Source organism: Protopterus annectens, chromosome 7.part1 (assembly GCF_019279795.1).
Source record: "Protopterus annectens isolate FY-2018-M chromosome 7.part1, PAN1.0, whole genome shotgun sequence".
NCBI classification, from domain to species: Eukaryota; Metazoa; Chordata; order Ceratodontiformes; family Protopteridae; genus Protopterus; species Protopterus annectens.
The window spans coordinates 212,721,477-212,739,680 of record NC_056740.1 but is presented as its reverse complement, the minus strand read 5'-3'; the positions used below and the strand labels follow the sequence as shown (position 1 = coordinate 212,739,680).

Genomic DNA, 18,204 nt, shown 5'->3' with positions numbered 1-18,204 from the left:
TGTGTTGGTAGACTCTGGGGATTTCCTGCAGACATCTATGTCGGAGATGCTGGGTGAGCAAGTTGGAGTGACTGGGGAAATTATTTTTTTGAGCTGTGATAGAAACTCTGAATTACCTAGACATAATAAGGCCTTACTGAGTTTAATTATGATGTCTGACAAAACAGCAATTACTTGAAAATGGAAATCAAAGTCTAAACCAACTTTATTAGAAGCAGTGAAGATAGTAATGGAGTTAAAACAACTGGAACTGGGATATTTAGAAAAGGGTAGGAGCAAATTACATAGGAAAAAAATGGGAACTGTGTGATCAATACATGTAGAGAAGGAACACGGTTTAAAAGAAGGCAGGATTTGAATGAGCTTTGTAATTGTTGATAGTGACTTGATATGTTAAAAATGCCCTTGTCTCACTGTTTGGAATGTATAATGTTTGCAACTGAGATTGTGTCACTGTGGTTTATTGTCATTTATATGAATGTAACATGGCCAATGTCCTACATGATTTAATAAAGATGTTTCTTGTTTTTTTTTTTTTTTGTTTTTTTTAAAAAGGGGGGGGGCTCTGTTAAACGTAAGCATTGCCTTCTGTGGTGTCACTGTTACTCTGAAGAGCTTGAGTGACACCACAGTCCTGGCTAAAATATTTTGCTTTCTTGGCACACAATGAATGATGAAAATTCAGAACCATAGCTGGGTCTCCTGGTGCTCTGTGTAGTGCCTCTTCAGCTGAAAACTTAGAAATAAAAGAAAAAAACTAAGAACCTTTCTGCACTCCTGTCACTATAGCAAACTGCTTACTGCTACTGTAACAAAAGCAGATTGCTATAGTTATTTCAATGCACTCACAAGCTCACAGTGTGCGTCATGGCCATGAATGCAATACCCCTACAGCTTTGTAAATTATTACAGGTATTAAGAAGTAAGGTGGTAGAGTTCCTGTCCGACAAGCTGTTTGAAAAGAGGAACCAGACAGGAATGTCATATCTCCTTTATTTCCTTCATATTGAAAACAATTAACAAAGAAAATCTGGGACTCAGAAATTCAAACATTTAACTGGTATGGTAGTCAGGAAAAGTTATTTTTATTTGTAGTTGTATTAATTTACACTTAATATATCCAGAAAAGGGCATTCCGGTATTGTGGAACATTATAGGAGAGTTTTAAGACTTTCCAGGATGGAAAATAAATGACGATAAAAGCAAAGGCTGTTGTAGAAACTATGTACCCACACACGAATTGGTTCAGCAATGCTCATATTTATGTGTGACATGATAAGATAGTGTTTAGATGTAGGGTTTAAAAAGAATTTTTATGGAAGCTAAGAGTATGTGGAAAAAGACTAAGTAAAAGATAGTACAAAAACTGATTAGCTAGAATATCTTGATCGTGGATAGAAAGATACAAGCAGTGAAAATGGTTTTAGTCCATTTAGTTTTATATACAGGTAGGGCATATTTATATTAAGCAGAGGAGAAGTTGTGGGTTATAATCAGAGTGGATGAAATGTATCTGGCAGAAGAAGAGGTCAGAGGTTGTGGGATAAGTTGATTCTCCCCTTAGAGCAAGGTGGTTTTAGATTACTTGATTTGAATGTATACTTTAGAGCTATGCAGTTATGGCACACACACACACACACACACGCACATATATATAACTTAAACGGAAGGGTATCAATCAAGATGGAAGGGAAGGATGATGAAGTGTGGAGAGTTGAAGAAATAAGGTTGAGCATAGGATTATGGATGCTGGACCAAAAAAAGAATAACCAATGCACAATGTTAGATTTGTAAGTATCAGAAAAAATTTTAAAACTAAATTAACGTGAATGGAGAAAGGAGGTTTTTACCAGTAGAGATGACTGGAGTTAGGGGTATAGAAAATAGGCAAGAGGAAGGTGGACCTTCTTGGATAAAATTAGCAAAGGAGCTGAGGTATTGATAGCAAATGAGTAGGGAAAGAAAACTAATAGAGTAAGATGAGGCCAAGCAGAGGTTTGCATGCAGGTTATAGATTACCTTCCCTACCAAAGATTGATAATATGGTATAGATAAAAGGATAAAGAAGAGCTAAGTTAAATGCCAGCTCTGGTTGAGTTTTTAGTCAAGTCTAGAATAGAAGCTGCTATTTAAAAAGGAGTAAAAAATAAGGCATATAAAGTATGCAACAAAGTCCAGAAGGTTTATGATTTTTACACGTTAAGTGTTTGCAGAGATAGTTTTGTACCCCTGATAGTTATTGATCTGAAGTAGTTAACTTCATTTGTCCATCAACCTATGGGTTATCGGATCCATATCGGATCCGAGCCGGCAGCTACCAACAGCTAAGATCCGAGCTCCAACTCCTCCCCCTTGCCCATAATCCCCTGCTATCCCTTCCTGACCTCAGATCTAGTTTGCCGCGGTTCTCTTCAGCAGCTTGATCGAGCTTCCAGGCGTGGTATGCGGATTTGTTTTTTTCTTAGTCTAATCAGAATTTTTGTGTGTGTGTTAAGTAGACTCCCAGTAGCATTAAGGCTTTATTGATCTAATTTTTAGTATTTTTTCCTCCCCCCCCCCCCCGTGTTTGCGTTAGGGTGTGTGGTTTTGGGGCCTAGAGAGTGTGTTGTTTTTCTTTGATAGGTATGGCAGAGGCACCCAAAACATTTTTCTCAAAGTGTACTGAGTGTGGCCATAAGCTGTCCCCCGGATGGCCACACTCGGTGCGTTTTATGCCTTGGGGTTGAACACCTTTCCTCCGGCTGCACTATTTGCGCAGCGTTCAACCCCAGGGCCCTTAAGGACGGGAGGGCGAAGCTGATTCTGGCGGGACTTCTGCCCCCGGACCCAGCTTCGTCCTCCGGTCCCTCCGTGGCAGAGGCTGCGGCAGCGCCACCTGCTGTTCCCCTTCCCCTGGCCGGGACTCAATCTCCCACCTTGGGCCATGAGGAGAGGGAAGCCAGAAAGGAGAAACGCCAGGAAAAGCACCACAAGTGGGGGGGCGAAGCTTCTGCATCGGCCCCGCCAGCCAAACTGGTTTCTCCTCCCAGGGCCTCAGAGTTTTCTCCATCCCGGCTCCGGTCCCCCCACTTCTCCCCGGTGCCGGAGGAGGAGAAGACCCGGTCTCCTTCGAGGTCATCGAGGCGCCACTCCCGGTCCGCCTCAGTGGCCTCATCAAGGTCTACCCGCAGTATGTCCGATGCAGACTTGGACCGGATAATGAGTAGGTTTCTCCAGGCCCAGCTGCAGATGGCAGTGCTCCTGCCCCCCCCCTTTTTCACCCCGATTGCTCCTTATCCAACCCATTACCGGGGTTCGGAGCTCTTGGAGCCGGGTAGCGTCGGAGCTGGGGGACTGTCGGCGCCGATAGTATCGGGTACTTCGGCGCCGATAGCACCTTCGAGTCTGTCGGGTCCATTTTCTTCGGATCCAAGCTCTCGGAGCCGAGAGCTGAGCTTCGGATCTGGAGGTGTCAATATGGTTTCGGCTCCATCTCGGTCGGAGCATACTGGCCCTTCGGATCAACCGCGTCTGTGCCGGCTCTGATCCGCACGTCGGATCCGAGGGAGGGTCTGCTCTCGGATCCTAGGGAGAGCGGCTCTCCTTCGGCATTCGATGTCGTAGAGAGGGTTTTGTCGAGGGATTCCAGGCCCCTGGCTTCAGCTACGGCTCCACCCTGCACTCCCTCTCAGACGGGTCCTCCTTCCATCACCCGGCCCCAGGGACAGCCTGCTCAGACGTCTCAGATAGTTCCCTTGCTGGAACAGGATGTGGTTGGTGAGGCCTCTTCGGCCAGCCCCCCCAAGGAGGTCCCTCACAAATGCAAGTGCAAGAGGAGGCATGTGGACTCCCCTGAGTCCTTGACAGAGGACACAGACTTGGAGGAAGGGGAAGGTTCCCCAAGGTCACCCCCCGAAGACGTCTCCTTCAGAGACATTATGGAGATGCTTCGGATCGGGGGGGTGGTCTGCCCCAAAACCTTCCTCTGACGAGTCTGTTTTTCTGGAGGCGTTTGAAGCAGGCCCGTCTACCTCTTGGGTGTCCCCTCCCACCGATCCCCTGGTAGACCTGATTACTACCAGGGCATGGAAGGAACTGGACACTGTGGAGGCCATTCCAAAGAGGCCGGACAAAATTCTTAGCCCCCCTTGGGACAGGTCATGTTGGAGCAAGGGAGCCCAGGTAGATGCCATGTTGGTGGCGGCCACCACCAAAAGGGAACTGGCCCAGGAGAGTTCCTCGGTCCATTCTCCAGACAAGGAGTCTTGGACGATGGACCTTCTGGGGAAGCGGGTGTTTGCTTCAGCCACCTTCTCTGTGAGGTCGCTGAATTATATGGCACGTGATTCGGCTCCAGCGGGATCTTATCAAAGAATACGCTGGGTCGACCCCAGAGTCCATGTCAGCGGAGGACAAGAAAGTGTACTCTACCCGAATGGCCACTCTCAAATCTCCAATACCTCTATGCGGTTACTATCCCATGCCACAGAAGGAGCCACTAGAGCTAGCGGAGCGGGCGTCGTCCTATGGCGACAGGCGTGGCTCCGGCACTGTGATTTCGCAGAACCCTTTAAGGCGTTGTTAGCTAATGCCCTGTTTGATGGTTCTGCCCTTTTTGGCAAGACCATACACGACACATTAGTCCAGAGCGAAAAAGACGGGAAGACGTTGGCTGCCGTCGGAGTCTGCTTCTCTGCTCCCTAGAGGTCCTTCTCCAGGAACCAAAAGGGACAGAAGATGATGTGGTTCCGGAAGTCTCAACGGTCCCGTTTTGCTCCGGACCCCTCGTCCTTCAGAGGCAGAGGAGGACAGGGTGGACGCCGCCCTAGAGGCAGAGGGGGCCCGAAGAACTTTGGGTCCAGAGAACCTTTCTCTGATCGGCCCACGCAGCAACCCTGAGGGGTTACCCGACTGCTCCACTCTGGAGGCAGTCGGGGGGCGTTTCTCGAGGCACCTGGCAGCTTGGGAGTCCATTGCAACGGATCACTGGGTGCTTCGGATCATATCCAGAGGCTACAAAATCCCCTTTCTCAATTCCCCTCTCAGTTCCCGAAACCTCCCCGATGTCCCACCCAACAGAGGGAGGCAGCAGCAGAGGAAATACTCCGGCTGCTAGAAAAAAGAGCAATCCAGCACGTCCCCCCAGACCAGTCCGGATCAGGCTTCTACTCCAGGTTTTTCTTGGTGCCAAAAAAGACTGGGGACTTGAGACCAATCCTCGACCTGCCCTTCCTGAACCTGTCAGTAGCCAAAGAAAAGTTCCGGATGGTCACACTTCAATCCATTCTCCCCCTTCTGCAGGAGAATGACTGGATGTGCTCCATAGACCTCAAGGACGCGGACTACCACATTCTGATGGACAGACGATCCAGGAGGTTTCTCCGCTTCCGGCTGGGAGCCAGCCACTACCAATTCAGGGTCCTTCCCTTATCTCACCACAGCCCCCAGGGTGTTCACCAAAGTGTTAACTGTTGTAGCGGCCCACCTGAGACTCCAGGGAATTCAGGTCTTCCCGTACCTGGACGACTGGCTCCTGACCGCCCCCACCAGGCATCTGCTTTGCACAGCCAGGGATTACTTTCTCCGACTAGCTCCCCGGCTGGGGATCAAGATCAACATCGGGAAATCTTCCCTTCTTCCGACTCCAATCCTAGATTTCATCGGAGCCAGATTGAACACAAACCAGCTTCTAGCCTTCTTGACTCCGGACCGGCTACGAACTCTGAAACTCCATGTACTGGCCCTTCTACAATCCCAGCTCCCCCTCCGGAATTGGTCCTGAGGGCTCTAGGCTCGATGGCGGTAACCATCAACCTACTACCCATGGCGCGCTTGAACATGAGAGTTCTTCAGTGGACCTTACAAGTCCAGTGGTCCTTGCTGCTACATCCCCTGAGCTTTCCCGTTCCTCTCAGCAGGGTGTGCAAGAAAGCCCTCTTATGGTGGCTCCAGTCCCTGGACCTCCAGAAGGGGCGCCCCTTCTCTGCGCCCCCTCCTCTAGCCACGGTGACCATGGATGCCTCTCGCCTCTGGTGGGGGGGGGGGCACTGCTTGGGCAGGACCGTCTAAGGCACGTGGAACATTCGGAGAACTTATTGCATATCAGTGTCCTAGAGATGAGAGCAGTGCTTTTGGCGTTGCAAGCACTTCAAAGCCTTCTTCCCTTGGGGACAATTGCGATCCAGACAGACATGTCAGTCGTCTGGTATATCAACAAACAAGGGGGAACCAGGTCCTATCCACTTTGTCGGGAGGCCATGAGAGTGTGGGAATGGGCTACGTCCACCAACCGCTTTCTCATAGCGACGCACATTCCGGGACGGTCCAACATTTTAGCAAAGTCGATCCATCCTGTCACCGTACGAGTGGTCTCTGAATCCGAAAGTAGCGAAGCAAATCTTCTCCAAATGGGGTCAACCTCATTGTGATCTTTTCGCCTCTCCTTCGAACGCAAAGTGCAGCGACTACTTCGCTCTAATTCCCCCACCTGGGGAATCCTCCAGAGACGCTCTGGTGCATGCTTGGCCACCCGGTCTACTGTATGCTTACCCTCCTCTGCCCCTGATTCTAAAGTTTTTACAGAAAGCCAGACGGTTGGGGAGCAGAATAATCCTCATTGCCCCATTCTGGCCTCATCAAGCTTGGTTCCCTTATCTATGGTCTCATCTAGTGAATCCCCCATGGATTCTAGATCCCATCCCAGATCTGATCTCTCATCCGTCAGGCCTGTCAACCCCGAACCTGGACAACCTCAAGCTCACAGCTTGGTTGATCCAGTTCCAGTGATAGCTAGGACTCCCGGTATCTCGTCCCCTGTCAAAGCTATTCTAGTAGCTGCTCACAAGCCATCTACTAGAAGAATCTATAATAGCAAATGGAAGCGTTTTTCTATTTGGGCAGAGCATCGGAACTTAAATCCCTTTACAGCTCCGTTGCCAGCAGTACTAGATTTTCTGTCAGGGTTATTCGACCAAGGTGCTAGCTCTTCTATGGTCAAAGTCCAGTTGGCCGCAATCTCTCATTATCATGTTGGCAATGATCTCGGCCCTCTGACGTCGTCCAAATTATGTAAGACCTTCCTAAAAGGCACCTTCTTACTAAGACCTCCGGTAAAAGATGCAGTCCCTCCTTGGGATGTAACTCTTGTACTTCAGTCTCTAACAGCTCCTCCCTTTGAGCCTGCAACTTCGGTGGATCTGAAATACTTATCTTGGAAGACAGCTTTTCTTGTTGCCATTACTTCGGCCAAAAGGGTCTCGGAGCTTCAAGCCCTTTGCGCCAAGCCACTGTATTTGGTTTTCCACAAAGATAGAGTCTCACTCAGGACCAATCCTTCCTTCCTGCCCAAAATTGTATCGGAGTCTAATATCAACCAGTCAATTAATTTGCCAGTCTTCTTTCCAAATTACCAAAACAAAGGTGAATACAAGTTGCACTCGCTAGACGTACATAGGCAACTAAGATTCTATTTGCACAGGACAGCTGACCACAGGAAATCTGACCAACGTTTTGTATCCTTTGCTAAGCCCTCCTTGGGAAAACCTGTCTCAAAAGTCACATTGTCCAGATGGATTTCCCAATGTATTCTTTTGGCATATGAGAGTTCGGGCCGGCCTGCACCTCAAGGAATCCATGCCCATTCTACTCGATCAATCTCTACTTCTGTGGCCTTTCGATCTAGGGTGTCGTTGGATGACATTTGTTCAGCAGCCACTTGGGCTTCATCTCATACATTTATAAATCTTTACAAATTGGATATTGTCTCCAGGGGGAGAGCATCCTTTGGCTCTGCAGTGCTCCGGAACATCCTTCCATGAGAACCTCCCAAGAATCAGGTAGCTGGGGACTCTGTCTCATAGGTTGATGGACAAATTAAGTTAACTACTTCAGATTTAGAAGTTATGTACTTACCATAACGTTCCATCTGAGTAGGTAAACTTTATTTGTCAGCAACCATCCCTCCCTCCATCCCCCTAGCCTATATGGATGTTCAAAAGACTCCTGCTGTCATGGCAGATTCTTTCAGGTTAGAGTAGGGAGATGGTTCTTGGTATTGTATGGTCTGTGGATAGGCAAACTCGATCTGAGGTCAGGAAGGGATAGCAGGGGATTATGGGCAAGGGGGAGGAGCTTGGATCTTAGCTGTTGGAAGCTGCCGGCTCGGATCCGATATGGATCCGATAACCCATAGGTTGCTGACAAATGAAGTTTACCTACTCAGATGGAACGTTATGGTAAGTACATAACTTCTAATTTCTGGCTGCCAGAAAAGCAATTACTAGAAAAAGCAATTACTAGAAAATGGAACTCAAAACCTAAACTAAATGTAACTGAAGTATCGAATATTATAAGAGATGAAACAACTGGAGAATGATTTTTAGTAAAGGGAAGGAGCAGCTTATATAGAAATGAATCAGATTTGTGTTAACAATGCATGCAGTTAAGGGAAGGTAGGGACTGATCAATTTGTGTAATGCTGGATTGAATGAAAATTATTAAAAAAGAGAGAGCATGCATGTATAATGCATGAAAATAGGCGCTGTTTTTTTATTACAGTGCGTAAAAATGTCATTTTAAAAAGTCATGTTTTATTTAAAAAAAACTCAGTACAGATACTAAACTACCATCAGCAACCGATGATCCCACCACCTGCCCCTTTGCCCCACCCTAGTTACATCTCTATGAAAATATGTATGAAGATAAAGCAAACCTGTGATTCTTTTAATAAGGGTCATTCCACATTTTATTCTTTTTAACTGGCTGACTTAAAGTCGTGCAGCATGCAAAATAAAGTTTTAGTAACAGACTCTAAGGGACCGCTGCACTGCTTTGTTCACATGGCAGAAAATTAAGAACCTTCACTTAATTTAATGTAACTTAATTTAACTAGGTGACTGAACTGTTACTTCTCAAACCCCTTTTCAGGCACAACCCACACCACAGTTTCATGGGTAAATAGAGGCCAGATTCAATAAAGGCTACACTAAGATTACACTATTCTGAGTGAATAGACAACACAGACATAACACACACCCTCTTTCTCCTAATCTTAGTTTTCCTACTGAATGTCTTAAATCTTTCTGAGTGACTAGAAAGCACAAAAAATGTGATGATGATTTTTATTGAATAAATATTGTGTACATGTAGTGTACACTTTATTGAATCTGCCACACAGTTTATAGGTAATGAATCATCCAGCATGTTTCTGTGAGGTTAGAGAAAACTGGATTACACAGACTAACCCTCACAGACATGGGGAGAGCATTAAAAACTCAACCCTGATAGTGACATCAGGTCAGGGCCAAATGCAAGACCCCTAAGCTGTGAGGCACAGATCTTACCATAACATTGCCATCCTACCCGTTGACTTAAGTACTTCTTCAAAGACAGAATACACATATGGTATATCATTGACTTTTTTAGGCATTTAAAAATGGTTTTGTATGTTGAGCTGAAGTGGACAGTTGAAGCAGAACCACAACAGAACTATTAGGCCAACCTTATGATAGATTAGAATTACTTTATTGATAGTTGGTGAAACTTGTTTCATGTAAAGACTGGTGGCCATAGTACTGAATTACAACAAAAAACCTAAGTGTGGCAAAACTGAAGTGGATAGTTTGCAAGAGTAAAAGGTTAGATTAATTAGAGGATTGTCATTAAAGCCCTAGTGATTTCAAAAATTAGCAGCAAGCTGTCTGCATTTACAGACTTTGATATCCTTGACCTCCTCATGTATACTGTTTATCAAAGCAAGCCATTCATTCAGCAAGAGCAATACTCTTCTGTCTTCACTTTATAGTTTTGTGTAATTGATCTTACTCGAATAAAGAACTTGTATTATAGGCAGTTACTTCATTTGTAAACTACACACAGAGAGGCAGGTTGTTAAACGTATTTTGTTATGGTTTTTGAGTTTGCTTTTATTGAATTCTTTTTTGCTTTTTGCAGGTACTGCCCTAATTGTAAAAAGCATCAACAAGCTACCAAAAAATTTGACCTGTGGTACTTGCCACCAATTTTAGTGGTGCATTTGAAACGCTTCTCTTACAACAGATACTGGAGGGATAAGCTTGACACGATAGTGAATTTTCCTATACGGTAAGATCGGAAACTTTTGGTTTTTTAAAGACTCCTGTATTATTTTATTCTATAGTACGTGTAGCATAGCTGTAACCAGGAGTAGAAATATGTAAACCTCTTTGATCAGATTCCATTTCTTTTTTAGTAATGCACTTGATTTGCAGCAGAAAAATGTAGTGGAATATTACTGTTGCACATGACTGTTTTCAAACCATGTTGTGTGGACTTTTCTTTCATGAGGAGAGTTGTGTATAAATTATCAGGCAGGAAAATCTTGTCAGGTGGTATCTTGCTGCTGTCTGAGAGAAAAACAATCTGTATGTATGGCTGACTAGTTAACATACTCCTAAAATGGATTGGCAAGTGGGAGTGAATTGTTGTAAATGCTGTCTAGTATCTTCTTTTTTAAGAGAGTATCTTTGCAACCTGTGTCTTGACTAGAAGTTGAAAAATCAAAATGCAGGCACCTAGTTAAAGTTGTATGATTTGTTGTTGTGTCTTTCGGCTTTTCCCGGTTAGGAGTCGCCACAGCAGAACTCCGGTCCGCTAATGATTGGTAGTTGATTTTTACGTGCCGAGTTACCAGCCCTGACGCAAAACCTTCAACAAAGGTACGCCCATTCACGCATGTCTCCACGCAGAAGATGCTCTAGCTGAGAATCGAACCGGGCAGCGTCTTACTGTGAGGCGACAACGCTACCTCAGCACCACCACCGCATATGATTATTTTATTTTATTTATTTAACATTTGTTGACTGGGAAAGTCCGACTAGGACAGAGTCTATTTTCAGCGGAGGCCCGGGGAGAAACACTCTAGATGCATGTCTTTAGAATGTGGGAGGAAACCGGAGTACCTGTGATAAACCCACGCGAACGCAGGGAGAGCATGCAAACTCCGCACAGAAGGCACCCCAGCCTAGAATCGAACTGGAGAACGTCTTGCTGTGAGGCGACAACGTTAACCTGTGCACCACTGCTTCATAGTATAGACAAAGATGTATGTATAGACAACAAACTTAATGTATGTAGTAATTTTAGATCCATTTTGAAATATAGCAATAGCATTATCAGGCAACTGACCCAACCCTATCCTTGCAGTGTTTGCTTTGTGGCAGTGGTGTTTATAAAAACCTTCTGATATTACTTCAAGGGTAATTTCCAAGAACCTTCTGTTGGAATCCGTTCATGTATTGGGTAGCTTCCATGCTCTGTGGATACATACATCTGCCACCATTGCATGTTCTTTTATAACACACTGTCTAAGAGGAATTTATTACATGCTAACCAGTTCTCTTCTGCTGCTTGCTTAGAGTGGCCCTCCGTCTTAATGCTTTGTTGTAAGAATTTGCTGTGTTCGGTGCCAGTTAAATATGAAAGTTTTAAGTGTCCTACATTCGCTTTATCACCAGACATGGCTAGCCATCAATTCTGTCTGTCTTGCTTGCTGGAGAGAAATTCACAAGTGGACCAACTCTGTGGCTTGGAGGGATGAAGGCCTAGCTGTGTCCAAGATGTACTGTGGGCTCAAATAGTGACCCTGGCTCTGGGTGCAGTGAGAATGATTGGCTTATGCTATCTTGCCCATTCCAAGAGGAGAGAAGTGACTAGATATCTTTGGTACCTTTGAGATTTGGCAGAGGTCAGGGAAATATCAGGATGCTAAGAACTGTAATGTGAAAATAGTTCTACCAAGTAGCACTCTGTACTGTAGCAAAGATTAGGTGTATGCATGATGCATTCCTTGCTCTAGCACCATATGCATTGCATCATGGAGGCATGGGTTAAAGACATAAAGTATGAAAATCGTTAAGAAACACGAAGGGTGATAAGTGCGACAAGAACGAGCCTGTCTTCCTACCAGCCAGCGAGATGAGAGTAGAAGGCTTGACATATGGGTTCATCACCACCCCATAGAGATTTCCTGTGCTTTGGAGGGTAAGCTGTACACATTGTTTAGGTTGGGGAGTGGGTTATCTGGTATGGAACTGATGGTTAGAGAACTGAAGGAAATAAAACACAGATTGAAGAGAATTGAAAGATTAAAAATTGAACACAACATGGAGTGTTACAGCTATCAGATTCAGCTCAGTTGCCATGAAAAAATCCAGGACATAACTGAGGTCTCCTTGCTTTTGCAGTGTGACAGCATTAGGATATAGCCAGTGCACAACCTGACAGAAGGGTCCCTTATATGACTTCAGACATTAGTCTAAGTAAAGGAGTGACCAGGGAGAGCACAAGACCAGCCATTAGCCAGAGCTTCCTCCATTTGTGTTTGCTGTTAAAGCAGCTTTCTCCCATCCACGGCCTGTGTATTTTCCTCATGTGGTGAGAGATTGCTCTGACACCAGTACTTGACAGACTGTAAAGAGGTAAGGGTTACATTTCCCAGCTTGTCACCTTTGGAAGTTGCAGTGGTGTCCACACACTTAGATACTTGCTTTTCAGCATGCTTCTAATTCATTTGCTTACTCGGACAAGACTTTGAAGTCCCCTATCAAAGATTCTTTTGTTAAGTGCAGTCCTAAGGATCTTTTTCCTTCTTTCCTAACTCTTTCAAGTTGTACCTTATTTTTGAATGTCAAGGAGATGCCCACTGTCCCTTCCTGTACCCATGATCATCTGTAGAGCATAGTGCTTTTTGGAACCTGTTATGAATTGTGTTTGTTTTGATTACTGGGAAAGTCCAACTGGGCAAAGCCCCTTTTCAGTGGAAACCCAGAGAAAAGCTCCATGTTACATATTTACAGACAATTAGCATGAGATAGCAATAAACATATACTACATAACTCTGAGCTCTGTATAGTTTAACAGTTGATTAGCATGTTGGACCTGTGTATAGTTTATCAATTGATTACCATGTTAAGAACATTGTGTAGTATTTACAGTATGCTGAAGTCACACATACCTTAAGAATAGTCAGTATTGTTTTACAGTTTATGTAGCAAAGAAGCAAATGCATATTTATTCATTTATTCACTTGAGACATGTAAACAGGTGACATAGTGTGAGGATTTTGTTACTTGATGAGGTTAATAAAGAGGTGACTTCATAATGATGCTGGTGCTGGTACAAGGACAGGATTGTGCAGCTGATGGGTATGATTTCATTGGGATTTTAAAATACATATGGGAAATAGTTAGAATAAGAAGGGGGCTTACAAGTGACAGGACTAGTTTGTTGACAGTCATGTTTTTATGGAGATTTTCAGTAGTAGACAAGATTAGATATTTGTAATGTTTACTGGAAAAGAGTTCCACAGTTTAGCGGTGTACACAGAGTAAACACAGTCAGTATCATGATTTTTAAGTAAGCAATAGGTGTTGTTTCAGTGAACACAACCCTCTGTGGGGTGAGTATCAGATTAATAAATGGCTGATTGCAGAGCATCTATTTGGGCTGTCGAGGATGTTGTGAGAAGTTTTCATTTGAGTATAAATTTATAGATTAGGTAGCTTTAGCCAGTTAAGTGCAAGACATTGATACGTTGGGTAAATATGGTTATTTGCAGTGTTATACAATTTGGCTAGCTGAAAGGACTGTAACTAACCAAATGGGTATAGAACCCCACCGTAAGTAATTCAGACGCCAGCACAGAGATGCAGCTTCTGATGTGCATCTCTGTCCAAACTGGGTGCTGTTTGCCTGATCCCCATTAGCACCCCATTATTTGTCACATTAGTGAAGCATCCAATAAGGAGAGGCTGGCCTTTTCAAGGAGTAGTGTGAGGCAGATGTTTCCCTCCCCTTTGTGATAGAGTTGGAGTCATAGTGAGTAATGGTTCATGTTCATCATTCTCACTGCTGCAGTAGCCTTTTGGGTATGAGTTGTTTCCTGCCTAGGAAACTACAGCTGGTCAATTTCACAAAGCTCTGGCTCCTTCCCACACCTTTACTCTTGATTGCTGATTGAACAATCCTGAGGAGGGAAGTTAGCAGTCAGTGTGAAGAAATCTTCAGTACTTTCTTGAGGAAAGAAAAAGCAGCCCAGAGGCTCACAAGAGCATCAACTGGCTACAGACTCCATTTTCAGCAGATATGTCCCTACAGGGAACCCCTTCATGCAGAAAATACTGACTTTTAAATATTTTTAGGAGTATTTTTTAATGTTCTTCCTTAAATCACTGCCACAGTATTCCAAACCAATTGGTTATCTCGCCAAATAACTTGGACTTGTGTCTGAGGTACCAAAGCCAGCATCTTCCATAGAGTATTACGTGCAACGTAAAGCCCACAAGCATAAGGAAACATAAGTGGATGTACGAATAGAAATCCTCAGACTATTACACTTCCAGTCCAGATGCAGGTCGTGTACTTGTCTGACAGTTTTATGTGTGGCCATGGATGCCATTGACCTTAACTGGTTCAGGTAAGTGCCTCTTTGAGAACCGTCCTCTATTTTTCTCAGTTGTGTTGCTGTTTGTTGTTCTATTAGATGCCATTTAGGAGAGCAAAGCACGGTTGTTGTAGGCAGATTACCTACAAGGATATCCAGTTCCAGTGCCTTTTTGTGTTAAGGTTCAGAATGTGAGTACAAAAATCATTCAAACGTTGCTAGAGCAGGGCAGAATAGATTCGGTACCCCCACGATCAATATGGAAATGGTTCTATTCAAGAATCTTTCGTGCACCCAGAAAAGGTAACTGGAGACCAGTTCTGGATCTCTCCACCCTCAACACATTTCTCTTTGTTCTGTCTTTCAAGATGTTGTCCGTCCAAACTCTGCTCCCATACATCCTTTCTCAAGCCTTCCTGGTGTCGTCGGACTTGAAGGATGCCTAGCTCCATGTTCCTATTAACCCTGCCTACAAGAAAGTTCTGAGGTTTTCTGCTGGTCCATCACACTTTCAGTTCTCTGCTTTGCCTTTTGGACTTTCTACAGCCGACAGAATCTTCACAGTGTCTCTCCCCAGTGATTGACTGAAGGACTTAGGGAATTCCAAATACTTCCTTACTTGGATAACCTGTTAAATACAGGTTCCTTCTCAGCAGGTACTCGACGCATATTGAGTTCACCATTGCTGTACTTCAGGCCCTGGGTTTCATGATCTGCCTGAAAAAAGTCAGCATTGAAGCCAACCCAATGTCTAGTTTTCTTGGGGTAACCAAAACTCATGGTGGCATTCCTGCTACCAAAGTGCAGAGCCTAACCATTTACTTCCTTTCTGTTCAGTCCTGTACAGCAAGAGAGATCTTGAGAGCACTGGAATTCATAACAGCAACTATCCCCATAGTCCACTTTGCCTGACTCCATATGACAAAGATCCAATGGTACCTGGAATCTGCCTGGTCTTAACATTCTTATCCCTTAAACATGCAAGTTCCTCTCCTGCTTTGCCTAAAGAAGAAATACTGTGATGTATGTCACAAGTAAAACTAAACTTGGGTCTTCCATTCAAACCACTGGCACCACAACAGGAGCTGCACATAGATGCATCAGATGATACATGGGAGAGCATGCACAGACAACCTAAAAGTTCGTGGGCGATGGCCTGCAAATCTAAGACAGTACATCAATCTGAAGATTAGGGCACTTAAACAAGCTCTGCAGATTTTCTCCCATTCTCGAAAACAAGGTCCCTTAAGAGTCCAAAAGAGTGTTCACAAACAACGTAATGATCGTGTGGTACATAAGTAAGGGGGAGTCAGATCTTACAAATTGCGCAGGCTAGCATTTGTGGCATTGGAGCAGGCCACAAAAGCAAACTTCTCCCTCCAGGTGGTTTGCATTCCTTCACAGGACAGTGTCCTGGCAGAGTCTAAGCAGATCAAGAGAAGATTCCCACTAATGGATGCTGATCAGGGAGATCTTCCAAGATATAGCCCACAAATGGTGGGGGGTGCCGTAGGTAGATCTTTTAGCCTCCATTGACAGCAAACAGCGTCTGCTCTTTTGCACCTGAACTTACTGCCTTTGAGCTTGGAAAACAGATGCAGTGTATTTTTCTTGGAAAGGGAGATTTTTATATACCATCCATCCATTTCCTCTGCTTCTCAAGGTCTAACTAAAGATCCAAATGAAATGCCCACAGCTTTTACTTGTGACTCTCTATTGGCCAAGGCAGCTCTAGTTTCTCCTTTTCTTCCATTTTGCCAGGAACTATCACCAGAAGCTTCCCACAACAGTGGGCTTGCACAGCAGAATGCTCAGTACTTCATCCTGAATTATCATCCTTCAGCCTGGCAGTATAGATAATAGGATTTGGATCCCTTTTAGTCTCCATTTCTGTGAGAGCATCCTTAAGGATGTTCATAGTGTTTCACTGTTGCAGTCATTACAATTGGGTTATCCTGCTGGCAGGCTACCCGCAGTCGGCCCGAGTTCCAAAGTCTAGGTCTGGCGTCGGTTGCTGTCGCCCCCTCCCTGACGTCAGTGCGCCAGGGGTATAAAAGATGCAGCCAACGCCATTTTCATAAGTCTTTCTTGCCGCGCAGTGCCCGAAGCAAAAGCAGTTTGCAAGTGCCGGTCGGCTGACTCCTGAGATTTTCAAATTCGAATTTCAGATCCGAAGGCTTCATTAAAGCTAAGTACCCCGTTGGGGAAACTTTTTTCTTGCTCCAGACCGATGTCAGAAAAAGTTAATTATTGTATTTCTTGTGGTAAGCAAATACCTCATAAGGATTTTCATTCTTACTGTATTCCTTGCCTAGGCCCTGACCATGACGTTGCTAGTTGTCGGTTTTGTGATAGATTTAACCAACGCACTATTAAGCGTCGGTATGATTTTGCATTTCATTACTTTGGCAGAAGATTCAATTATATAATGCCGTCGGCACAGCCAACTACCGGAGTTTGTCAAAAGCGCAAAGAAAAAGAAAAGGACAGACATCCGAGGTCCAAAACCGACGGTGAGGCTTCCGTTAGGCCTGTCGCCGGTTCTCAGTGAGGCACTTTCGCAGCCCGTGATGTCCGCTATCTCAGAGCCACAGGCTGCTTCCAACTCCCACGTGGAGCCAACTAGGCCGCTGGAAACTCAAGGTATTGGGCACTCGGAAGCTATTCCCTGAGATGGGTCTGGAGCCACTGAGCAGGCATCTGCTTCTGAGGGTGTTTTCAGGCCTACACAGGTATATGTAAAGCCATCTTCAGCTTCAAAGGCAAAGATTAAAGCAGCTCTAAAGACAAAGAAACAAGTACAGCATTCTCCTGGACAGGCCTCCATGCCTTAAAAACAGATGCTTAAAATGGCCGAAGACCTAATTACTTTGATCAGGGGTTCCCATCCACCTCTTGATAAGAGGCCTAGGCAAGAGATAGAATATGAATCTTCAGATCAGGTTTCCATTTCTTCTGATCAGGAATATTCCCTTCTTTCCTATGAGAATTCTGATGCTGAAGAATCTGTCCCTTCAGCCTCACCTCCTGAGGATTATTCTTTTGGGGAGACCCTGCATACTATGAGGGAACATTTCCATTGGGAGAGCCAAGATTACTCAGAATCCAAGAAAAGGCTCAGAGACTTCCTTTTATTACCCCCAGCACAGGCCCCTTACTATTCCTCCTGTTTTAGACATTGTAGATGATGTATTTTCAGAGTCCAGTCTGTCTCCTGACTCTTTACCACCAGCTCCTGTTAAGCCAGACAGATACTACAGGGTTCCTGAGTCTCATCAATTTCTTTACAAAAACCCTGCTGCTGACACACATACTATTTCTCAGGGTCCCAAGGGGGTCGAGGCTTCCTTTGCAAAAAACCCTATCCCCTCTGATAGGGATTCAAGGGCCCTGGACAGATGGGGGAAAAAGATTTATACTTCTGCTACCTTGGCTGTAAGACTTTTAAATTGTCATTTTTATATGCTTAAATATCAGCAATATCTTATGTCACAGCTTAACAAATTCAGAATGTGCAGAAAACAAAGAAATGCAGGATTTATTGCATGCAGCTGAACAAGTGGGAAAGCATACTTTGCAATGTGGTTTTGATTCTCTAGAGGCCTCCTGCAGGGCCGCAGTTACAGGTTCTGTCATTAGGAGGCATGCTTGGTTAAAAGAACAGAATCTTCCCGATCATGTTAAAGCAAAGCTATTAGATGCTCCATTACAACATGATACCTTGTTTGGTGTTAAAGCAGAAGAGGTGTTGAAGAAAATGGAGGACAAAGCTAAATCTGTGCAAACAGTGAAGGATTTCTTACAGG

General features: G+C 44.7%; 1 protein-coding gene across 1 annotated transcript in view; it reads left to right on the top strand.

The window, feature by feature from the left end:
- The window catches only part of LOC122807698 (ubiquitin carboxyl-terminal hydrolase 4-like), a 1,844,759-nt gene that overhangs the window by 1,548,884 nt on the left and 277,671 nt on the right, over nucleotides 1-18,204 (top strand). Inside the window, exon 14 of the mRNA XM_044078661.1 lies at nucleotides 9,931-10,080. Coding sequence (XP_043934596.1) covers nucleotides 9,931-10,080 — 150 coding nt within the window. The remainder of the gene's footprint in view (nucleotides 1-9,930; nucleotides 10,081-18,204) is intronic.